Genomic DNA, 19,648 nt, shown 5'->3' with positions numbered 1-19,648 from the left:
AACCTCAGTGTGTTTGATTTGGGGGATTATTTCATGGACTGGAGAGTATGCTAGTTCCAATCTAAGGTAGTTCATTGATGGCTAGGCTTGATACTGGGTGCTGCTTATTGTTTTTACCCCTCAGAGCAGTTCCTTTTCTGCTCTGAGTGACAATTATCTTGTGATGAAATCTTTTATTAGGTCCATTTAATATTTTTATTTACAAATTAGTTTTAATATATTCTCACCTTTAGATTCCCAAGAAGTAAGAAGCAAATTGTATTACTACTATTTTTTTGGATGAGCTGTAAAAAGATGAAAGTGATTTTGTCCAAGTCAGGGACAGAATTAAGATTACAAATCATATTTTGTAACTCTGCCCACTGCTTTTACATTGTTTGCTCTTTACTATGCTGCTGTTAGTGTGCATTTGTAAACACTACCTTAGACTGGCCTTTACTTCCTTGTGTCCTTTCTTCAAAATACTGGCCAATTGGTTTGTCTGTAGTGGCTTTGAAATAAGCAATCCAGTTACATTCTCTTGGATGTAGCTGTTCAGTTTTCCTAACACCAGTTATTGAAGGGACTGTCTTTTCTCCATTGTATACTCCTGGCTCCTTTATTATATATTAATTGACAAATAGTATATATCCATAGGGCACACACACAACTCATAGCTTTTTAAACTTTAAATTACTGCACATAAACTCTTCTTTCAGCCTACTTACTTCCTTCTCCTTACATACATTAGGATAACAGAATAAGATACAGTTTTTAATAAGATACAGTAAAAACTCAAGGCAGTTGTATCTTTGAATTCAGTACCTCTGAACATACTAGTAATAAATTTTTTCTTGCTTTTTCATTTTTTTAAAATTGATGTATAGTTGATATACAATCTTATATTAGTTTCACGTATATAACACAGTGGTTCAATTTACCCACATTATTAAATTCTCACCCCAACTAGTGCAGTTACTATCTGTCAACATGGAAAGGTGTTACAGAATCAGTGGCTATAGTCTTCATGCTGTACTACTATCCCCATGACCAACTTATGATTGAGAGTTTTTGTGCTCCTTTATTATTCCCCTCACTTTTCCCTACCTGTCCACCCTAACCCCTCCCCCATGGTAACCACCAGTGTCTCTGAATCTACTGCTGTCTTGTTCATTGTTTTGTTTTTATATTCCACAAGTGAAATCATATGGTATTTGTCTTTCTCCACCTGGCTTATTTCACTGAGCATAATATCCTCTAGGCCCATCCATGTTCTTGCAAATGTAAGGATTTCATATTTTTATGGCTAAATAATATTTCATTGTGTATATGTACTGCATCTTTATCCATTCATTTATTGATGGACACTTAGGTTGCTTCTGTATCTTTGCTATTGTAAATAATGTGGCGATAAACATAGGGGTGCGTATGTCTGTCTGAGTCAAGATTTTGTTTTCTTTGGGTAACTTCCTAGAAGTGAGATTTTTGGGTCATATGGTATTTCTATTTTTAATTTTTTGAGGAACCTCCATACTGCTCTCCAGAGTGGCTTCACCAATTTACATTCCCACCAACAATGTAGGAGGGTTCCCTTTTCTCCTCATCCTTGCCAACCCTTGTTATTTTTTGTCTTTTGGATAGTGGCCGTTCTGACTCTGAGGTGACATCTTATTGTGGTTTTGATTTGCATTTCCCTGGTGATTAGTGATGTGGGAGCATCTTTTCATGTGCCTGTTGACCATCTGTATTTCTTTGGAAAAATGTCTGCTCAGTCCTCCAACTATTTATTAATTGGGTTTTTTTTGTTTTGTTTTGTTTTTTGCTGTTTAAGCATGTGAGCTCTTTATATATTTTGGATGTTAACCCTTTATCAGATAAATCATTTATGAATGTATTCTCCCATACTGTAGGTTGTCTTTTTGTTCTGCTGATGGTGTCCTTTGATGAATAGAAGCTTTTTAGTTTGATGTAGTCCCACTTGTTCATATTTTATTTTGCTTCCCTTGCCTGGGGAGATGTGTCCAGGAAAAAATTACTCATGCTTAGGTTAGGTTCAAGAGATTTTTGCCTGTTTTAAGAGTTTTGTGGTTTCGTGTCTTACATTTAGGTATTTAATCCACTGTGAATTTACATTTGTGTATGGAGTTAGATAGTAATCCAGTTGCATTCTCTTGCATGTAGCTGTCCAGTTTTCCTAACACCAGTTATTGAAGTGACTATCTTTTCTCCATTGTATACTCCTGGCTCCTTAATTGTATATTAATTGACAGATATGTGAGGGTTTATATCTAGGCTGTTTATTCTGTTTCATTGATCTATGGTCTGTTCTTGTGCCAGTACCATACTCTTTTGATTACAATAGTAATAGCTTGAAGCCAGAGAATGTAATGCCTCTAGTTTGGTTGTTCTTTCTCAGCATTGCTTTGGCTATTTGGTGTTTTTTATGGTTCCATAGGAATTTTAGGATTATTTGCTATTGATATTTTGACAGGGCTTGCATTGAACCTGTAAATTGCTTTGGGCAGGATGGCCATATTGACAACATTAATTCTTCCTATCTATGAGCATGGGATAGATTCCATTTATTGGTGTCTTCTTTAATTTCTCTTATGAGTGTCATACAGTTTTCAGACTACAAGTCATTCAACTCCTTGGTTAGGTTTATTCCTAGGTATTTTATTCTTTTTGATGCAATTGTACATGGAATTGTTTTCCTGGTTTCTCTTTCTGCTAGATCATTGTTTGTATACAGGAATGTGACAGATGTCTGTGTATTAATTTTGTATCCTACAACTTTGCTGACCCCATAATAACTCTTTCTAAAATGGAGTTTAAACTTAACTTTATTTCATAGTAGCACAGCAGTGACACATGTAGTAAGAATGTTCCAGTGTATTTTGTCCTAGACTTTACCACTGGGAGAAAGGTTTAATACGGGGATATTACTTTTCAGAAAAAGTCATTTTCTCTATGTGTAGTTACCATTCAACAGCCTACATCTCTTATATATTTAAGAATTTCATAACCTTTAATCTACAGGAGAATTGTTAAAACTGGATGAATGAAATATTTTTGCCTTTATCACTCTTCAGGTTTGGCAGTTCTCTACCCGTGCACCAATTTTTTCATCCCCATGTACTTCAGCATCAGAGCAAGAAATATTTTTTGGTTCCCACGATTGCTTTATCTACTGTTGTAGTATGAATGGTCACCTCCAGTGGAAATTTGAAACTACATCAAGGGTGTATGCAACACCATTTGCTTTCCATTACTGTAATTATAGCAATGAAATGTTTCTGGCAGCAGCATCTACTGATGGTAAACTGTGGATCTTGGAATCTAAGAGTGGACAGTTGCAAAGTGTATATGAACTTCCTGGAGAAGTTTTCTCATCTCCTGTGGTCTGGGAATCAATGCTCATTATTGGATGTAGAAATAATTATGTTTATTGTCTGGATTTATTGGGTGGCAAACAAAAATAATCAAGTGCAGTCGCTTTTAGAATATATCTTAAATGTTTAAAAATATTTTTCCACCAGAGAGCATGTAGTCTTGTTTTACACTAAAGATTATGTTTGCTTAAGAAACTTGTCTATTGTATTTTACTGGAGAATAACCTATTTTATTTATTGTAGGAGCAACAAAAACTTAAAAGTTACAGAACAAAATATCAGTGTATTCAGGAGCACTTTCTTTTAATTTAGGCTATAGATAATCTACTTTGGAGTTTTGTTTTTGTTTTTATTTTTTTATAGAAGACTTCTGTGAAGATGATGATCACATATACTCAGTGGGTTAAAAACAGTCTGTGATATATCATTCACTCATTTACAGAGATCCACACAAAAGATTTTCAAAGGAAGGATGTATTTATCAAATTAGTTTACTTATTTAGTATTTTTAGATGAACAAAATACCAATACTGAATTACATTTATAATACGCACTGTAGTTTCAAGTTGATATAATCTCTTTTTTCAATTTTTGATAATCTTTGGTGAATATTTTTATACCTGTTTCTCCATTTACTTGATTTTGGTGTTGTAACACCTTTTGTTGTTCAGTGGCTTGGAGATAGGGAACACAGTGAAAACTGGAAAAGGGAAAAAAAAACCTCTATAAAGTATCATGATTTCTCATGTTTACCGTTTTGGACTGAAACTGCTTTTCCAGTCCCACAGCAGTTTGCTTATCCATGCATTTGCCTGGTATTAAGTTATCCCTGTGAACTGTACTTCCTCCTGGTAGCCATGCCCTTTGTGCAGTCCCCTTCTCTTACACCTGGGCTGGGCCTATGGTTTGCTTTAACCAACAGAATGCAGTGGAAGTGGCACTGTGCACTTTGGAGCCTAAGCTCTAAGAAGGCCTGGCTTTTGTGGGATCCCTGAGCTGCCACGTAAGTCTGCCGTCCTGCTGGAGGGTCTGTGGTAAGGGAGTGGCTCTGATACTAACAGCACTGAGAACCAAGGAAACCAGTTCACAGTGAAGCTATGGCCCCAGCTTGCCAGCCAACCCCTAGCTGTTCAGCAGTCCTGGTACTGGACATTTAATTCTTTACCCACAGAATCATGAGAAATAATAAAATGGCAATTTTTTTAAGCCACTAAGTTTTAGGGTAGTATGTTATGCCACAATGCATCACTGCAACAGAAGCATTGTGTCACTTAAAATACTCAGCAGATGGAAAATAGATGGAAAAATAAATGTCTCAGTATTCCTAGTTTTCCTTTAAATTTCATGATATAATAGTTCAGGTAATAAAATACCTCTGTTTTTGTATGATAATCATGAATTTAGATGCTAGTGGTAGTAATAACAACAGTGACTATTTAGGGCATGTTACATCCCAGACACTGTGCTAAGCTCTTAAAGTAACAGAAGTGCACTCTGTTGCCGACCTGTCCCCTAACTGTTCAGTCAACTGTGGTATCATTTCATTTGTCCATTTATTTGTCAGTAAAGCTTCAAATACCAAACATGCCAGAGTTCTTGGCTGCAAATTAGAGAAGCTGGCTCAGGCTATTTTAAGTAGAAGATAATTTTTAAAAAGAATATTGAATAGCTTAGAAAACTGTGAAGAGGGCCAGAACTATAAGCCAGGAACAATGAATGTCTGAAATCACTGATTTTGGCCTGGGGAAGACACCACTACTGTCTTTGAAGCCCCAAACACTCAGCTTAAAGCTGACACACTGGACACCTCCCCACCACTGCCAGCCGTCCTCTCAGTTCCCCAACTCTCTGCTCATTTGCGCCCGGATCATAGTCCCTCCAATTCGAAGTGGAACAGGTTCCATGCCTGTGAGAAAGTATAGAAAGCGCATCATAGGAATTTCCCTGCCTCCTACCAAGACTCCTGAGCTGGAGATTTCCCCAGACATAGAAAGGGAAATTTCAGCATGCTGGCTGGCCAAAAGAAATGACCCATCTTGGTTTTAGTGCTTCTTAAACCTTAATGTCTGTACTAACCTGGAGCTCTTGGCTAAAATGCTAACTGCTCCTGAGAGGGCTGGGAGGAGGGTGCTCTGCTTGAGCCATAGTGGAGCCTGAGGTAAAAGAAGTCGGCAGTACTGATCCTGCTTTGTTTACATTTTGGTATTTGTTCACCATGAAATTTTCACTCATTTTGGTATTTTAAAATACTACATTAATGTAGTATTCATCTTGATGACTGAGTTTTTTGATACCTGGAGTGCCTCATCATTTTGCTCTGTCTGGCCCTGTGAGTCCGTCCGTCAGGCCTGGGGCTCTGAGCTGCATTTCTCACACGCTGCTGTCAGATCAGAGCTCCTGCCCATGCAGCTGTTTTATGGCCCACACACTAAGGAGACAGTAGGATCATTTTGTTTGACACACAGACCATTCACTTCTACTTTAGAATTGAGATAAACATTTTATTTGCCCCTTTTCATGATTTTTCTCTAAAAATTCCTAGAGTGAAAAATACAATGTACCATATAAAATGCCTCAATTTTTCTTTCCCAATAAAACTCTGTAAATATGAGCTTACTTGTAAATGGTCATTTAAATTAGTAAAAACTTCAGCTTGAAAAGAAAAAGACATTCCATCAGTGATGATGACCTTAAGGGCATTTTTTATTGAAAGATCTTTTCCTTCAATAATGGACATCTTACATTAAAACTATACAACTAAAATCTTAAAATAACATTAAAATCACACTAAGGTATTTTCATTGTTAATTTTACTGTTCATAAAAATGTTGCAAGACACATAACTAATTTAGTTTCTGCTTTAAAATAAGCAATTACACTAAAGGTCACAAGAGACAATGAATACATACATATTGGCTGATAAATGGCTAAAATAAAATGATAATTTAATAGTAATGTGTAAGAAACAATTGCACTTGAAAAATTTTAAAAGTAAACAAAAAACTCTAGTTTTATATGTATAAGTCTATGAACAAAGGTTAATCATCTGTATCCTTGCCAGGACAAGAGTATATTTAAATTAAAAAAAACAATCATTCATATTTTTTAAAAGCCTTGAATTTTGTATATGTTTTTACAGAATTTTCCCCCACAGTTTGATCAGAAGAGACTGCAACACAACTAAAGCAAAGTAACACTTCACTGGTATTTTGTGCAAATTTGGAGTAATTTTTACATGAAATACTGAACATGTACCCTTTAGAAATTTTTCAAAGTAAGTGCTTACTGTCCTTTCCTCAATATACTCTTCTTTTAAAGACTTTGATGGAAACTTTCTGAGGTATGTTTCTACTTTGTATGGGCTGGGTGGTGTGTGAGCCAGTACAGAGTTGACTGTTTACTGTTTTTTGTTAATGATCTGATTTCTCCGCTTGTTCTCTGCCATCACTGTGATATTCAAAGCTGATAGGATGAAAGAAAAAGACAGTTCAGAAAAATTACTGTAGCACTGTATATTCCAGGGCTCTAGATTTAAAGATTCTCACTAGTTATATTAGGAAATCATTGAAAGTAACAAATGCCTACATATTTGATTTAGAAATGAACATCAGTGTGGAAAACATGCAGTGAAATATTAATTGCTTCCCATAGCAATAAAAAAATTAGTTACACTGATTCTTAACAGACTGAAGGTCCAGTATATATAATATTAAACCCAACTTGCAAGACTACAAGTATCCACTTGGCCTCACATGCCAGCTGCTGCCGTGAGGCTTAGGCATTGTTTCCAGAAAGAAAATGGCAAGTGTATGATAAATAACTCTTCTGTCATTTTTTAAGGTAATGATAGAATAAGAGCACATTGCATGTTCAGTGGGCATAAAGGAAAATAGTGATGGATACTAATAAAATGTGTGTGGAGGTGGGGAGGAAAAAAGGATGTAATTCCCCTTGTACTGGGCAAAGGATTTGTACTTACATTTTGGAGTCAGAATCTAAGAAAAGGAAGCTATGGTAGCACCATTAAATGTGTAGTACTAGCAATGTGTAGGTTTGCTGGTATGTCTATGCTTCATGTAAAGTATATTTAGGGAAATAAAAGTGAATATACATGGCTTTTAAATCACCAAGTCCCTTCTTTGTATCACATGCATAATAACAAGGCCACTTAAGACTCTGGGATGTTTTTTAAAGGTAGCAAGGTGAATGCTCTACTAGTTATAAATGCTATTGAACATTTGACTCTATAAATATGAACTATGATTATGGTAAAGAAAAAAACTTCCCACAGTAAGTCCTTAGTACAGAGGCTCCAAATTTTGGCTTCCTGTCAACTTTCCCTAAAGACCTGGATGAATTTTCAAAGATATGTAATGTTAATAACATCTTGTATCTTGTAAAAATGGCTGTTTTGTGTGTGTAAATGTCTGTGTGGGGGGGGTGTATTTTTCCTGTCTCACTTTTGCTACTTTTGAGTGAAATGAGCTTCCCCTTCAGAGATTTAAAGACTCGAGTATACTAGAAGCAGTATATTCCAGAGTTCTCAGCCTTTGGGATATATCAGAATTCATCTGAAGAATTTTTGCCAGAATATACACTCCTTGGCCCATCCTCACAGTATTTGATTCAGTAGGCTTAGAATGGAGCCAGGACATCCGAAGAACTACTGTACGAGATGGGGATTCTCAAGAGATGGAAAGAATTTGTGGCTTCTTTTATTCACCATATCAAACTAAAATGTTCTCTAGGAGCCAACTGGGCCGAATGTTTAACATGTCTTTAATGAGAGTACTGGCTTAACAGGGCCTGGAGAACAATGTGGTAGATGTGTGAATGGATTCACTTTCTGTGTTACAGTTTCAGGTTGGAGGAAATTCATGAAAACCAGGCAGACATGGTCAGAGTTGGGAACCAGATCACTACTTGAAATTCCCAGTAGCTCCATTCAGGAGAAGGGGCATTCTTGTTCCTATTACCTATATATGATTCTTTCACCATTACTGCAGAAAATGATAGAAATCCCCATATGGTAAGGTTAGTGTTTTGGATAAAAGAAATTGGAGTAGAGAATCAAAAGATCATTACAAAGATTGGCAAAAGTACATGGCTCACTGGTGTGTGGAAGGGCCATGAAATGGGCATGGCAGGCTCTCATGAGGAGTTCTTAGTTTGGAGATTCTGCTTCATGTGGTCCTTCAGATGGAATTTTCTCTTTAGAACTAGGAGGAGCTCAAGGCACCAGGACCTAGGGCTGTGCAAATACACTCTTTATAAGGAACACCACCAGTTCAGTTTCTAAACATTCTTTTAGCGCCTATAAAACATGCTGCTTTTCCCTAGCTTGGTTTCTTTACCTTGTATAAAAAATAAATAAAAAGGGCAAGAGAGGAGCCAGTAACTGGCAATATGAATTGATAAGTCACTCTTTACTTAATAATCTGTGGACAGTCGCTCCAGGCCTTGGCTTTCCTTTTGGCTAGAGCCAACCAGGCTGGTTCTGTCGACACGGGGGCGGCATCTGGGGTAGAGAACCTCTTCGTGACTTCTTTCACCAGCTGCGTTGGGGGAGCTGAATCGGAGATCTCCACTGCATTGCATTTTGAAGGGAAAGGAGAAAGAAGAGCCACATTTTGACTTAGGAGAAGTACAAGCTTCAGGAAGGAAAACCCAGAGGGATACTGGGCATCTTTGGTGAGAAGAATTAGAGAAAGAAAGCTATGTTGCATACAGAATTAGGATGATCAGTGTGATCAGTTTTAATTTCAGAGGGTTTCTAGAAGCCTAACTTTTTGTGCACAGAAGCTATGCCTGCATGATGGTAACAGAAGGTAAATTTTGTGATTCCAGTCATACTAGTCAATTCCATAAAGAAAAAGATCAAACTAGCAGTTTGAATTTTACAAGCTGGTGAAATTAAAAATTGCCTCTTCTACCAAGTATATCCTAGATCTCTCCATGTTCTGAAGTCCCTGAATCTTGTTAGCTCTTGTGACTTTTCAAGTCTTGTTTAATAATTCCTTGGCATCATATCACTTTTTTTTTACTAACCTTAGAGGCTTCTTAAAGTAAGGGTCCCTGTCTTATCTTTGGGTCATATTTTAAGTGTTTGCAGCAATGGCCTACACATAGGCAGAACTCAGGAAATACTAAATGAGAAGACAAATAATTCAGAACAAAGGCAAGCTTCACTCAGCTGGAGCCACTCTGAACTGTATTAACTCTTTGGTACTTCAGTAAGTTAGGCAGACAAAGGTGTGTGGTCTCTTTGGAGCTTTCACTTTAGTTTGAAAGAATTCTCTCTCCAACACACCCATATAATGTTTAGAACACTTAATTCCTGAGTATAAGATCAAATGAAATAATGCTCATGGAGGTTCATGAGAAATTATACAGTGTTCCAAAGTGGTTTTCAAATATAAAGTGTTTTTTTCCTCCTCACAAAATAGTAAAATACAGCTTTAATAGAAAGACCTCCACGTTCTCCTTCACATTCAGCTAGCAGGTAACAAAGGCATAAAAATGCCTGGGTCTGGGAGTTGTGTGCCCTCTGGGGAACAGGGTTGCCTCCAGGGGAAAACAGATCCCCAGTTTCCCTGGTAAGAAGCTCATTCAGATTCAACCATCCTCCAAGTAATTTTTAACAAGGAACTAATTGGAACATTATTGGATTATGTTACCATTTAACAAAATTTTTAAAAAGTGTGTTTTGTGTATCATGGACATATAAACACTACTGTTAATTAACATCAAGGACTTACAGCTGAAAACCCTTGCGCTCTAAAGTCACAGATGGTCAGAAACTTGCTGTCTGAAACTCATCACTGATAAGAGACCAAACCACTTTTGCCTGGAGCATCTGAGTCAGGTGGGTCACTATGATTCAGATAAAGTTTCCATTTCCCACCCAGATCCAGAGCCCCAGGCAGTTTTCAGAATCAGCTTCCACACATATAACTTTATAATGTCAAAGAAAATGGACCCTGAGTCCATATTTCAGCTCAGGATTGATGTCAGACCCTATTATGTATACCCCTGCTTTGCTTTGAGCTTATCATACTACTACTACTGCACTTGAATTTTTACCTTGACTTCATCCTTTCTCCCAAATCCTATTATAACCTTGTCTCTTCCTTTGTTGAGAAGGTTCTTTATGGTATGCAGTCTCCCTTGTCACATTTGGCAAGTTAATGTTGGGACTACAGGCAAGGGGGCAGAAGTGGCTTATTAAATGTTCAGGAATTAAATGAGCCAATTGATAGCCCATTGGTAGCCTGTAATCGGCCATTATGGGACTATGTACACCACGGAAAATGTCAAGTGCTACAGATCAGCTGTTTCCCCACTCCTTGAAGAGCTGCTTGTTAAACATTTACCATTGTGGGTAAAATTGTAATTTATCCAGAATATCTCACCTGGCTTTAGTACATATGACTATCAACAGGAGCTCAAGGGTGAAGTATGGCTTTAGGAGATTTGCATAATTCCTCAGGGGTGGAGGGAAGGGCTTATCTGTACCTGAGAGGTGAGGGGAGGGGCAGTTTTGCTGCTGCTGGAGCAGGAGAGAGAGGTGGGTAGGACTGCAGTTTGTAAGCAATAAACAGGTTTTGAACTTTATTTCTCCCTTAGACTGATTTCGGTTTTAAGAGGTATTTTGCTCTGGGATTTCCTTTCCGTGGACCTAAAACCATCTACCACCGATGGGGGTGGTGGTGAGCTCCTGGTGGCCGATCAGATGAGCCTTCTCAATGTTTGTGGATGGGTGATCAGACAGCTGGTGGGTAAAACTGTAACATTTCCAGAATATCTCGCCTAGCTTTAGTACATCTGCATATCAATAAGCGTTCAGAGGTGGAAAGAAGTATGGCTTTAGTGCATTTGCATCATTCCTCAGGGGTGGAAAGAAGTTTATCTCCGTATCAGTGGGTAATTAACCTGGGCTAGGAGGGCTTATCTGTACCCAAGAGGTGAGGGGAGAGCCGGTTTTGCTTCTGCTGGAGCAGGAAAGAGATAGCCTGGGACTGCAGCTTGTGAGCAGTAAATGGATTTTAAACTGTTTTTCTCCCTTTGACTGATTTTGGTTTTTAGAGGTATTTTGTCCCGGGATTTCCTCTCCCTGGACTTACACAGCCTATGCCTCAAAATGCCGAACAAGCTGTGCTTTCTTACACTGGAGGAAATAAAGCACCTCTAAGAACACACCTATAACTGTTGTTACAGATAAACTGCTACCTGTCACAGACGTAGGAAGAGTGTTGGCCTTTCTGAGCTGTTCTTTGTGCTCGAGCCTGGACACTGCAGTCTCTGGCTGCTGCTCCTCTGGCTGAGCCGGGGGCTTGTGCAGGGAACCATCTCTGCTGGCACAGCCGCTTCCAGGCTGCGGGCTGACACTGACCTGGGTGGGCAGAGAAAGTCAGGGAAGTGTGTTGTCAACCTAAGGACATGCAAAGACTGGCTGTGCAAGGTCTTGGGGTCTTCAGCCTGCCAGCCCCTAACCTCTTCTCCCAAAGGAGCAGCTGGACAGCACCTGGAAGCAATGTGTGCTCAACTCTGGCTCCCAACCATGGACCACCAGCCCAGGGCAAATGAAGGAGGACTGCTGCTTTCCTGGAAGAGTCCCCATCAAACAGCCTATAAAGCCAGGGCCACAGGGCAAGACTCCTGAATTCCTCCCAACTGCTCAAATACAATGGTCTTCATATTTCTCACATTACTGTTGTGTGTGTGTATCACTGCTACTAATTACATTGTGGATTCTGCCAAATCAGGTTAACGTAAGATATTAAGGAAACCAAACAAAATTTCTAATAGAAAATGCTTCCCTGATTTTACAGCAGCCAACTTATTTCTTGTTCTAACCTTTGTAAGCATTCTCTGCCACTCCCAGCTAACTTTTTTTTTTAACCCTTGGGTGCTAAAGGAGAGCCAAGCCCGGGAAGGCAAAGTTGAAACTGAAGACTGGATTACTCACATTCTCTTTGGAGAGCTTTTCTGCCTGTTTAGCCTCCCTGGCTTGCTTCCTCTCCTCTCGAGTCGCTTGCTGCTCCCGAAACCCCTTCTGCTTTTTCAGTGCTAGTGTAATCCACAGTGGCTGCGCAGCTTCAACCTTCCCCACAGGCCTGGAGCCATCTAAAGAATGCCTGCTCTGAAGCACTGGCTTTTCTGCGGGAGAAGAAAGAACGTGGTAGTGTGATTTATAATACGTATTTGGTCTTTCTCCTGTTTCTGGCACAGACCTCCTAAAACTCTTGCAATTTCCTAAGTGCCCAAAGCACAAAGGTGTCTCTTGTTAATGAGGTGACTTTTAGACTTCCCTAAGGAAGGAGGCTGGCTCCCCAGGGAACCAACCATATGATTTGAGGGTTGGAACTTTCATTCCCACCTCCCAATGTCCAGGGAGGGAAAAGGAGTGAAGAATGAGTTCAGTCGACAATGGCTGGGGATTCAAAAATCATGCCTGTGTAATGAAGCTTCCATATGAACGTGTGGCACGCCCTGCAGGCATGGAGCTCTGTCCCTTCCTCATACCTTGCCCTATGCATCTTTTCATCTGGCTGTTCCTGAATTATATCCTTTTATACTACACCAATCATCTGGTAAGTAAAATGTTTCCCTGAGTTTGTGAGTTGCTCTTAGCAAATTAAACTCAAGGCGGGGGTCATGGGAACCTCTGGATTAAGTCAGTCAGTCAGAAGCACAGTTTACAACCTGGACTTGGGATTGGGATAAAACATGGGAACAGTCTTGTGGGACTAAGTTCTTAACCTGTGGAATCTGATGCTATCTCCAGGTAGTGTCAGAATTGAGTTGAAATGTAACACACCCAGCGAGCATCTTAGAATTGCTGAGTGGTGTTGGGAAACTACCTCCCCAACCCACCCCTGTTGGGAATTGTGATCAGAATCGGTAAAGACAAAAAGAAGTTTTGCAGCAAAAATAGCTGCTCAATTATCTTGGTCCTTCACCTCTTAAAACATGACATACTAATCAGTCCATGATATAATCAACTGTCCCTTCCTAAACTCTGTGCTGATGCCAGAACAACTCCATTTTTGATCAACAGAAAAAAACAGAAGCATTTCTTTTCCCTCAAATGAAGTAAAATAAATCTCTAATGTCATTACAATCTCAGGCCTGCAGGGGACCCAGACAGCTATCTGATTCATTGTTTTTTTAAAATTATTTTTCAATGGAAACATTTTCCCCTCAACATCCTATGTGGAACCCCTGTGTATGAGGAAAAAGGTCACTGCCCCACTCCTGGGCCGCGGTAGCCAAGGGCGGCAGAGCACAGGCCTGCAGCGGGACAGTGAGTTTAGGCCAAAGCCCTCCTTTGGTGGAGGTGAGCACCCAGGCACCGGGAAGGTCACCCAGCCAGTAGTGCACAGGCTCAAGTTTGAACCTAAGACTTCCGACTCCTGGTCTGCACTTCCTCTTGCGGGCTGTCTTCGCCTGTGCAACTGGGGGCAAACACACTGCATAGGTGGTGGTTATCCAAGGCTGAGTAAGTGGATGCTAGAGACCTAGACTTGAGCTTATGTATCCTTAGAAAAGCTATTTTTTAAAACTTGTTTTCTAACACATAAAGTGGAGATGATAATGACACATGCCTCATCAGGCTGCTGTGAAGATTAAAAGAGAGCATGGCTATCAGAACATTTAGAACAGTGCTTGGCATAAAGTAACCGTTCTACAAAACTGAGCTGTTAGTATTTATGTCTATGACGACAGTCATCCCTGTTTCTTCCCTCAAGTGAAAATTATGCATTTTTAGAGATAAACATTCTAGCATTGAATCCTTTACTCTCTCAAAGGAAAAGGGGCTCACAATAATCCTGTTTTTTTGAAACTCAATGGAAGTTTACATATTGATGATCCAGAGCCTTACCAACCAGGGATCTCAGTCAACTAGACTTCATATTGAGGAGAAAACCAAACCAAGTGTGAGTTAGGAAATACAACACAAAAAAGTGCAGAGTCTGCTTAATTTTCAATGGCCCTTAGATCTATAATGCTGTACAGAGAGAATTCATATGAATAATGAGCCTTGGACACTGCAGTTCCCTAATCATTAAATAAAAATTCAGTTATGATCTAAAAGGAAAGAAAACATACATTTCAGAAGTTTTTTTTAGAAACCTTCAAACTGAATGTTTGTTAGTTGACCAGCAAAATTTAAAAATGTTTATCACTTCAAGCATTCTGCTTAACTGAAGCTTTACATACACTGGAATTAAATGAGTTTATTTTTACTCAAAGGCACCTATTCATAAAATGTCTAAAAACCAAATCACCAAGATCTAAATGATTTCCATTTTAAGCTATTATGTAAAAGGGAAGCCTAGACCCGGTATTCCATCTGGATTTGTTTGGGAAAGTCATTAAAGGAACTGGCCAGTTTTCTGCCAACACCTTTGGTGTTTTTCATAAGGGTCAAAATACCTTTAACATGTAACTACCAACATTGACTAAAACAATTTTAAAAGATAAATCTCTAGCCAGATTTGTATTTCCTTATAACTATAGTTTGAATAGCACACCTGGATTATGGACTAGACCTTTAAAAGGCTGTAACACAGTATATGTAAAGGGTCTACCTAACAGGTCTGGACTGGGAATCAGTAAGCAGAAGACAGGATATTAAAATGGGGCTCCTGTCTGACTTTCAGCTGAGGATGCCCAAAAGGCTTGAAACAAGTGATGGCACCTACTCCCACATGCCCAAGTAAAGCTCTAGATCACCTGCTTGGGGCCGGCCCACAAGGTGGCCAGACAGCTGGGTGAAAGAAGCCAGAGTATCCTTTGGAAAAGACTGGGAGCGTGGTATGCTCTTGTGTCCTCTCCCCACGGGATGGGGTGGGCTGGCCCAAGTGGGCAGGTCCTCGGTGGGACCACCCAGACGACCTGACTCTGTTTCCTAGAGTGTGGGGCACAGACTTCAGATTCTCTTTATGACTGGAAAAGCCAAAGGCAAGGATGGCCGCTGCCGAGGGCCTGCAGGAGACGGAGAAGAGGAGCTTGTGTCGGGATGACCTCGGCCTTCTGGTTTGTTGCTGAGTGCTGCCCAGCATCCAGGTGTGCACCCTGTGGGGCAAGGAGGCGGCCTGAGAAGGAATCAGGGAGCCAGGGCTGCCTGGAGGTGGAGGCTCCACTGACGGGGGTGGGGGAAGGAACCACAGTTGGAGGAGAAGGGGCCGGGGGGCAGGGGAGGGGTCCGAGGACCATACAGAAGTGCCCCACAGAAGAGTCACTGCTAAGTGCCTCCCAAGAGCAGCAAGCAGGAAAGCCTCATGTCTCTCCATTTCGCTCCAGCTCTGGAACTGGTTTCTGGGCTGGGAGGAAGAGGACAAGTAGAGCATGTGGGCGTCTCAGCCTAAAGCCGGCCACTTTAGAAAAAGGAGACACTTTAATTTGAAGTAGTGTTTGGAGTTTTGATTATGACACTAGAGGGGACATATTAATTACCAACATTGTTAGGCTGTTGTTACTAAAAGAGCCTAGAGAACTTACTATTTTCAAAAGGTGACTTAAAATATAGAAGGAACTCCTACAACTAAACAAGAAAACAAATCCAATTTAAATATGGGCAAAGGCCTTGAATAGACATTTCTCCTAAGATGACATACAACCAACCAGCAAGCACATGAAAAGATGCTCAACATCACCAATCATCAGAAATGCAGATTAAAACCACAATGAGAAATCTCACACCCATTAGGATGGCTACTATAAAAAAAAAAAGGGGGTTGGCAAAGATGTAGAAAAACTGGATTCCTGTGCACTGCTGGTGGGAATGTACAATGGTCCAGCTGCTGTGGAAAACAGTATGATGGTTCCTCAAAAAAAAAAAAACTACCAAAGATCCAGAAGTTCCATTTCTGGGTATTTATCCAAAAGAACTGAAATCAGGATCTCAAAAGGGTATTTGCACACCTGTGTTCAGAGCAGCACTATTCACAATAACCCAGAGGTTGAAGCAGCCCACATGTTCAATGACAGATGAATGGATAAATAAAATGTATATACACACTAAGGAATATTATTCTGCCTTAAAAAGGAAAGAAATTGTCACATGCTACAACATGAGAAAAATACGGTTTTGCTAAATCCTATGGAATTTTTAACAATTTTTTTGAACAAATATATGAGTAAGGTCGGTCAGTCCAAGAAGTAACATAGGGGCATTAATGCAAAAGTGTTTTTAAAGGCTTACAGCACTTTACAAATGCCAGGTGAGAATTACTGGAGCTGCCCCAGGGTAACATTTAACCTGGGGAAGAACGCTGCCTCATTCTCGCTTTACCACTAGGGGGAGCAGAAAAGTCACCTAACTTATCTGGTGGTGGTCTCATTTGTAAAATGTAGCCAAGATTACTTGCCTATATACCTGTGCTGAGACTGCATAAGACTGTAAATAAAAGCAGTCTATAAGTGACTTAGCACAAGGGATGACTTGTTGAAATTTTCTAAAACAGTAAAATCCTACATCTCAGTCAAGAACTCAGATGTTCTCTGTCAATCATAACCTTTTTGGTTGGGGATTTCAAAATATCTATATTGAAGTTTTATTTTGCTGCATTGTTTATTCTCTGTCATCCTAAACTCAGTGAATGAGGAAAACTACAATCCAAACTCCCTCCTTCAGGTTCTGGGGAGACAAGTGCCTCTTGGCATTACAAGGTTCTAATCACTGCTCATGAAGGTCAGTTCCTAGAGAAAGGGCCCCTCAGTATCTATTCTACCCATCAGGTGGATTTCAGAGTGAGATAATATCTGTGCTCAAAGTGGCAGATGACAAACACGGGATTTTCGTTGCGATTTAATTCCTGCCGGGTTCAGAGCCAACACCGTCCCAGTGGCTTGGCCTGTATTTTGGTCCTCACTGGCCTCTGCCTTGGGGAGGGGAAACCTTTTTCTAAAGCAGTGCTCTCTAAAAGAGGGGTGCGTGTGCCCTAGGGTATGTGTGGGCAAGTCACTGTGGAGTGAAGGAGGAAAAGATTAGAATTCCTATTTATATACTTTTTTAAATCTAAAAAGAATGAAATCAAGCTTTTCTAATATTTACTATTCAGACTGGCACTGACATCCTCACAGGCCATGTACACCAAATGGTGCGTGAGGCTCAGGAGGGAAACAGGAGCACCACAGTGCCAACAGGAAGAACCAGCAAGCTTGTCGCTACCTGTTGTGATTTTAGCGTTATTGTGAGGGTTCTGCAGTTGGTAGGTTATGAACGTCCCATCTCTGAACTAAATGATCCCTTATGAAATGGACAAATGGCATAAATTCTGGCAAGCCACAGACTTCATTTGCTACTAATCCTGCAATCATAAGAACACAGCAGACTGACAAGCTCTTTGCCTGCCACTTTGTGAAGATACCAGACCTGACAAGAAGTTTGCCAAAGAAAATAAAAGGTAACACATGATTTGCAACGCAGATCGACATCTGCATCTGCTCTGCTATTCCAGTGACCTTCACCTGAAGTGTACGCAGTGCTCCAGACGTTTGAGGTAGTAACTGGTACTACAGGCACACAATTAAATAAATTAGAGAGCTCGGCTTAACATTTCTATTCTGTAGGTGTGTTCAGTGAAACATGTGGGCAGCCCTGGCCTAGAGCTGGACAGAAAAACCCCAGAGGTCTTTATAGGAAACACCCAGAAGGCATGCTGTCCTTGGCTTTCACACTTGTCTACCAAATAAATTCAGCAGAGTCTGACAACCCAAAATCGATACTAGCAAAGAAAACAGGCAATAAAAGTTTTTGGTAGAAAAGTGTAGTTAACGAGCCATCCCCACAAGTAAGCAGCACAGCAGAGTGTTACTTCTTCCAGGAGAAGACAGGAGAGTGACAGAGCAGGCCAGGCTGTGAGAGGGCCTCTGATGATGCCATGAAAGCTAATGCAACAAAAGCTCACATCAAAATTGAAAATGGGGGTTGCGGGTCAAGATGGCAACATCCTGAACTCCCTTCCTCCTACAGACACGCCAAATTTACATCTATACATAGAACAATTCCCTTTCAAAGAAATCCAAAAACTGGCTAAGTAACTCCTACCCATCTGGTAGACAAGAAAAACCCCACATGAAAGCAGGTAGGAGAGGGGGAGACACAATCTCATCATAGCCCCACCCTCCGCACAGTGGTCAGGCAGCTAGGCAGGTATGAGCGGGTCCTGCCCTGTCCTGGACAAGGTCCTCCCCTCTCCACCTACCCCCTTGTCGCCAGACAGCAGAACACACCCCAAACCCTCCTGTTTATGGTTCAGTCTCCCGCCTTATCAGGGCCAAACAAGATGTAAAAAGCCCAAGGGGGCTTCCAGACCAACACAGACTGGCCACAGGCACAGTGAGACCCAAAAGGTGACCAGGAGTTACCTGGGAGTTCATTATACCATAATTATAATAAATTTATATCATGGTCCCTGCGCCCCCTCCCCACAAGCCCCCGGGTTTCACTTGGGTGCTTATGGGTAAGTGCCTGCTCACTGGGAAGATGGTATAACCTGAAACTGTCAATTAAAAGAAGACACAGAGAAGGGTTTTCCACCATTTAAAAAACCAACCCTAACCCTTATGGTGGGTCTGCTTCTGGTTTCCACACAGCCTGCTCCCCACCATTCCCTAGAGTGTACTTTCACTTTGCTTGATAAACTCCTGCTGCTTAAGATTGTCCTGTCTCTTGATTGAATTCTCTTTTGAGAAGGCAAGGACCAAGAAAAAAATGAACACAACGCACTTAACCAGTAACAAAGTGACCCACAACCCCGTGGGAACTCACTATTCTCAGCTTCACCCTGAGAAATCTGGTGCCCTAACTTTTAAGACTCCCACCTGAGAGGCAGGCCCCCAAACACCCAGCTCTGAAAGCTACCAGGGCTTGCATCCAGGAGTCCCACAAGCTACAGGAACTAAGGGACAGTTCCTGACAGGCTAGTGGGACTCACCGTGGCTATCCCCCCAGGGCCCAGCGCACAGGTTAAAAAAGCAAGCAAAATGGACAGGGGGCTCCTCATAGATGGGGCAAACAGAAATCATTAGGGATAAATGATCTGGAAACTGCTGATTAACGTAATGGTCCAGGGAACCAAACAAGGCTTAGTTAAAAGGATAAGGTCTTTGCTAAGGCGTGTTACCAAACCAACATTCCTTGGGAAACAGCCCTTTCCTCTGCAAAAATCACCCCAAACCTGAACAAACAAAAGAGAAGGCTTACAGCCTTTCCTAAAAAAACCTCGAGAGTCTCTCTGAGAAGTATAACCCAGGCTGTGACCCAC

The 19,648-nt window shown here is 40.7% G+C and overlaps 2 protein-coding genes across 6 annotated transcripts in view; one reads left to right on the top strand and one right to left on the bottom strand.

The window, feature by feature from the left end:
* AASDH (aminoadipate-semialdehyde dehydrogenase) overlaps positions 1–7,486 on the top strand; it is a 57,954-nt gene extending 50,468 nt beyond the window's left edge. Inside the window, 2 exon segments of the mRNA XM_036895232.2 lie at positions 3,072–3,449; positions 3,451–7,486. Coding sequence (XP_036751127.2) covers positions 3,072–3,449; positions 3,451–3,501 — 429 coding nt within the window. The 3' untranslated portion in view covers positions 3,502–7,486.
* Positions 7,487–7,622: 136 nt separating this feature from the next.
* CRACD (capping protein inhibiting regulator of actin dynamics) overlaps positions 7,623–19,648 on the bottom strand; it is a 280,742-nt gene continuing 268,716 nt past the window's right edge. For all 5 annotated transcript variants that reach the window (XM_057502247.1, XM_036895229.2, XM_036895230.2 and 2 more), the window contains 3 exons: positions 12,340–12,530; positions 11,601–11,763; positions 7,623–8,958 (listed from right to left, as the gene is read on the bottom strand). In XM_057502247.1, the coding sequence (XP_057358230.1) occupies positions 8,798–8,958; positions 11,601–11,763; positions 12,340–12,530 (515 nt within the window). In that variant the 3' untranslated portion in view covers positions 7,623–8,797. The remainder of the gene's footprint in view (positions 8,959–11,600; positions 11,764–12,339; positions 12,531–19,648) is intronic.

Source organism: Manis pentadactyla, chromosome 5 (genome assembly GCF_030020395.1).
Source record: "Manis pentadactyla isolate mManPen7 chromosome 5, mManPen7.hap1, whole genome shotgun sequence".
Classification (NCBI taxonomy): Eukaryota; Metazoa; Chordata; class Mammalia; order Pholidota; family Manidae; genus Manis; species Manis pentadactyla.
The sequence above is the reverse complement of the archived record's forward strand: the minus strand, read 5'-3'. Positions and strand labels throughout refer to the sequence as shown.